Here is a 5,694-nt window from a genome sequence, read left to right on the forward strand (position 1 = left end):
CCCCAAAATTTAGTCAGATATATTTGGAAAATCTTGTGTTGTGAATGTTTGTGTGGCTGTATGTGTAACAGATGATTAATTCTTATCTTTAATCTGTGTTTGTGAATTGTATTTATTATTAATTATCTCATTGAGTTAGTTGCTAGTAAAATTGTGTTGAAAATGCTGTTGTGATACTTTATTGTTTTCTTTGGAAGTTGAACTGTTGAAGTTATAACCTTTATTATTTATTTTGTTTACTGTTGATATTATTTCGTTATCCAGTCATTTTGTTCCGTTTATGAACGTTAATATTTAAGTTTTGTTGACGTTTCTCTTTGTTTCTGTTTACTCAGCCCACGCACTCCTTTAGTTTGCCCAGCAGGTGTCACTGTTTAACCTATTATATATTGTTTTTCATGGTTTTAACAGCTAACAGTTGTGTGAGTCGTCCTGAGTTCATGCATCAGTGTGTAATGATTCACTGATTCACCCACCGACAGGTCGGCGAGGTTTCAGGCGTTTAACTGGCCTGACCTAGAAACTATGACTGGAGTTTGAGAACAAACATCAGTTTCTGGATTATTCTCTCACAGCTGTTTCTCCACCAGATGTGGCTCCACATTCCTTACTGCTCCGAGTCGCTCTCTGTGACGAGGCTAAAAATACAGGCTGAAAGTGCTGAGTTATGGCTGCTCAGAGAGGAGTGTAACTGCAGCTCAACCTGGACTTTCCCATCGTTGAATCAGCCTCAATATTTAGTCCAAATGACACATTAACTCGTGTTGTGGACACTTTTGTTCCCAGTGTTATTCTCTAGCTAATATTTTCCCTCAACCTGACCAACAGTTTCTCACTTCAGCTCCTTTAAATCGACTGTTATTAAATGTACGTTATAAAAAGCAGCACTGACCACACATGGAAATGAAGCAGTTGAGATAAGAAGCCACATTGAGACACTTCATCCTGTTGATAAAGCCATAAAGGTGATTTGACTAGTTTTACATCAGCTGCTGTAGACGAGCATGAAGCCACTGTTGAGTCCTGACGGCAGATCGTTACAGAGCCAATTACAGGCAACACAATAAAGTAACTCCCTCAGTTTAACTTAAGCTCCAATGATGAGTTGATTCATCGATTGAAAGAACATTACGCTTCCTAAACGTTCAGATTCACAGATTTTCTTTGTCAAATGATGAAATATCTTTTGGTTTTTGACTGTTTGTCAGACAAAAGAAGCAATTTGAAGACGATACTCGTTAAAGAGATTATATATTTATATATAGAGCTACATCAATCAATCTAGTTACATTTAAGCTAAATGTGAGCTAATGAGCCTACTAACTCTGTTTAAGAAATAATTTGAGGACTTTTGCTCACAAATGGTCATATAAATGTACCACTTGTCTATTATTGACACATTTTCCCAGTTTTATTCTTCCTTTCTTGCCTAATTTCCTCCAGTTTTCCTCAAACTGTAACATTACTTTAGCAACAGCCCGTAAATAACAGTAGAATTTATTTAATATTTCATATAATTCCTCTTCTCATCTATTAGTCTAATAAAAGAAGAAGTAGAAAGTGTTTGTTGCGTGTACAATTAAAATGTGGATGTATTTATTAACCACAACAACACATTTTTCTACCGGGCTTTTGTAACAGTTCTGTAAATGGGAACCCTGATCTTAGTTAACATAAAATGTAGCTTACATTTTAAAATGTGGTTCTTTTTAACAGATATTAGTTTAGCATAAAGCATATCCAAGTACAGGAAAGGAGGAAGCTGACCGAGGTTCCTTAAATGGTCACAGGTCAACTGTGAATCCACGATGTGACTAAAACCCCCTCCGCTGTCCCGACCCTGACCTGGACTGAGGCACCGTCTTGTCCACGAACAGGAAGATGGCTTTCTCTGAGGGCAGCTGGATGCGTTTCCTGATGATCCACATGAACTGAGCCACTGTGATGTCGGAGGGGACCAGGTACTTCCTCTTGTCGATGTCCACGATCTGTGATCCAGAGACCTTCTCCACGATCACCTGACGACACACACACACACACACACAGACGTGATTATAGCCAATGTTCAACCTCTAAATCAGCTGTAACATCACAGATCGTCACCCACCGGGACCCTGTCAGGGTACTTGTTGCGGATTTTGGCTGACTCTATGCATCGATGTTCTGGAAGACAAAAAGCAACATTTGTGTTAATTGTGTGGTTTTTGTTTTACCTGACAACAGAAATACACAACAGGGCTCATTGAGAGGGTTGTAGGGCAGCGGTTCCCAACCTGGGGATCAGGACCAGTGTGTTTATGAAGGTAAAATGTAGTAGTGTAGCACTGCAGAGACAACCTGGTTCTGATTCTGTTTGACAAAGACCCCAAAAATGTCACATTTCATGCACGATTTTAATTGATTTTTTAGTGAAAATGTAATTTGTGATGCCAAAAATGATGATTCACATACAAATTGTGAATATCGCGATTAATATCTGTCAAAATAATCGTGATAATGTTTTTACCACAGCGTGCAGTCCTAATTTTAAGATGTGTAAGTAAACAACTCAAAAAGGAACTATGACAAATTATTAAGAAACACGTAATACGGACAGAGAATAGTGTAAAAAAATGAAAAAAATCTGCTCAAAAATCACTCGTTTTACACAAACTTTAGTTTAAAAATAAAATAAAAATGATAGTAAAGGGGTCCCTCGAGGAGAAAGGTGGTCTGTTCTGACTGTAAATGATTGTGTGGATTCTGCAGAGAGGATTTTATCCGTTATAGAGGTCGTTCACATGAACACGCGACGTTTGGGAACTCCTGTCTTAGATGAGTCTTCTACAGACACGAGGGTTCGACCGGTGATGGACAGCGATCGATAGGTTACGTCTGAGGTGAGACATTCACAGGAAGCTGCTGTGGATTAAGACCCTGAACATCAGCAGCCGTCGATCCAAACACTTTAAATGTGATCATTAACAGCACGGCAGCTTCGGCACCGAGTTCCTGACGAGAACATCAGCCGGGAGTTTGAAACCGTAGCTGCACAAGATGATCAGTTAATCTATTAAATGTCAAAAAGTCACGAAAAACAACCTCAGAGAGCCCAAAGTGACAGATTCTAGTTACATAATGTGTCCGACCAGCAGCCCAAAACCCAAATATATTTAATTTATCATCATATACGACAGTGGTTCCCAACCTAGGGGTCGGGAGCCCCATTAAGGTCGCAGTTTTAAGGTTTAAGGCGTACAGTAGAGCTTACATCTCAGCATCTGGTTCACTACAAAGTAAATGTAAACTGTCTAACAGGCGTCAGGGAGAAGAAAACGCTGAATGTATCAGAAAAGAAGCAGATTAAGTCTGTATGATCGTTAAATGTTATAAATAAATACATAATACAGACAGAATTGTAGAAAAAGTTCCACAAACAGGAAATAATCTGCTCGTCTTACACAAACTTCCTGCAGTTATAACATGAAATATAAAGTTTACATTGTTGTGACACAATAAAATAAATCCCTCCCGAGCTGTTCTCACTGTTCTCACACAACCGGGGTCAAAGGTCAGTCTGAACCTCATTAATCAATCAACTCTTCTTATAAAGGCAATAAACACACAGCGTCACTACATCAAGTGCAACCTAAAGTTTTATTCTTTCTTTTGATTTAATATAGTAAATTTAAACCTGCTGAAACAATCTGAGCAGTAATTCATGATCCCAGTTTAATTATTGATCGATTATAAAAGTGAGAATTTGCATTTTATTCGACTGTAAACTGACAATATTTGAGTTTCTGGCTGTTTAAAAGATGTCACCTTGAAGCCGTGCGAACAATTTAAAAAAAAAGTTCATATTTTATTACTAAACGACGAACAAACTGATTTAAAAATAACTAATAAACACACGATCTGACAGTGAAAACACATCCAGTTGCAGTCTTCAAGTAAACATCCTCCTTTTAACAGGAAGCAGAGGGGTTTATGGGTAATGTAGTCTTACCACTAACAACAGAAAGAGGCCGTATGCTCGTTTGTTTTACTCTTTTAATGGTAAAAGGTGCAAAACTTTTCAAAGACAACATTATTCCTCAGCAGCAACGTGTAATCTGAGTTAATTATTATAGAAAATGAGCCTTGAAGTCTGTTTTTAAAGTGTAAAACAAACACTAGTTGATAGCATCAGACAGCTTGTCACTGTCAACAGGAAGCTCATTTAGATTATGGGTTGAGTAATTTGATCCGAGACGGTAAAAATAGCCTCTTTAGTTTTAAATTCATGAATACAAACAGTGTCTCAGATGTTTTATATGTTTTATATGTAATAAACAGACTGATCAGAGAAAGGCAGCTGCTTTAACAGGAGCCACTGTGACTCCTGGTAGCATGTCAGCTCTTTAACTGTGTCATTAAAGTCGATTTATTGACAATAAGTGCTTTAAAAAACCACATAATTAATCCTGTAAACAGACTAAAAGAGGGGATGTGACACCAGCCTGCAGGCCTGAACTACTCCTGGTCCTGGTCCTGGTCCTGGTGAGGCCTCTGAGGCCTGAAGGGACCGGCCACAGGAGAGAACATGTCGAATATAAGCTTCATACAGAGTAAACCCACAGCTTTGTCCTCCAGCTGCACACTGACTGAGAATCAATGCAATAATATAGGTTATATATAATATAGCAGCCTAATGAGCCTCCACCTCGTCGGGCTGTTTCTGCCATAAAGAACAAAGACACGATGCTTTATTGAATCCACACAAACACAAACAGGCTGGATTTAAAGTGCAGATTCGTGTTTTTACTTCACATTAACTGACATTAACTGCTTTACATTTAATCCTCTGTAGAAAACAAAAGCCTCGGAAATAAAAACAGGCCGCGCTTTAACGTGAACACAGGAGCTTTATTTTAACACGTTAACGTTAAAACACACACACACACATTATACATAACGTACATAACGTATATAACGGCCAACTGAACGGTAACTGGTCCGTTAGTACCGAGGCAGGAGGATAAACCAGTGTCCGCCCGGTTGCCGTGCCGTTCCGGGCCGGGTTTACACACACAGTCTCCCCCCATGTGCTTAATGTAACTCCCTAGCTGAAGCTAACGTCAACGAGCATCAGTTGAGACAGTTAGCGTCAGTTGGAGCGAGTCGAGGCAGCAACCAGCTCCCTCCTCCATTAAACTGAGGTCAACAACAGGTTTTAATTACAGGAGCTTTAAAGCGAAACTTAATCACCACTAACTTCTGGAAATATGGCCTAACGTTAGCCACCGGGAGCCGACACTTTCCCGGTGGCTAACGTGGAGCTACTCCTCCGCTTTAAGGCGAGCACAGTGAAAAGTTAGCGCCGGTTCAGAGACGCAGACAGCGGGAGACCTCCGCCGCCCGCACCGAGCCCCTCTCCCCGGAGAGGCCGTAAATGAGTGAGGACACCCGGGGTAACTCAGACCCCGTGCTACCACTCACCCTCTGTCACTTCCAGCACTTTGATCTGCTCCTCCGCGGCGGCGCGCACTTCTTGAACCGGGGACAGGATGGCCGTCAGGGTCTCGATCAGAGCCTCTTTCAGTCCCTGCTGGACGGGGCCGGCGGCCGGACCGGACCGAGCACTACCCGCCGCACTCATGCCTGCTTGTGTTTTCACCCGCAGCCCGCTACAGTCAGTCCACCACCACCACCACCACCACCCGGGGAGGAGCA

General features: G+C 41.0%; 1 protein-coding gene across 1 annotated transcript in view; it reads right to left on the bottom strand.

The window, feature by feature from the left end:
* Window positions 1–2,163, bottom strand: part of LOC118320845 (gamma-aminobutyric acid receptor-associated protein-like 2) — a gene marked incomplete at its 5' end in the record, with an annotated part of 3,074 nt that extends 911 nt beyond the window's left edge. Inside the window, 2 exon segments of the mRNA XM_035651964.1 lie at window positions 1,846–2,018; window positions 2,108–2,163. Of these exon segments, the coding sequence (XP_035507857.1) occupies window positions 1,846–2,018; window positions 2,108–2,163 (229 nt within the window).
* Between the last annotated feature and the right edge of the window lie 3,531 nt (window positions 2,164–5,694).

This window comes from Morone saxatilis, unplaced genomic scaffold (assembly GCF_004916995.1).
Source record: "Morone saxatilis isolate NCDOM2014 unplaced genomic scaffold, NCSU_SB_2.0 Contig11, whole genome shotgun sequence".
Classification (NCBI taxonomy): Eukaryota; Metazoa; Chordata; class Actinopteri; family Moronidae; genus Morone; species Morone saxatilis.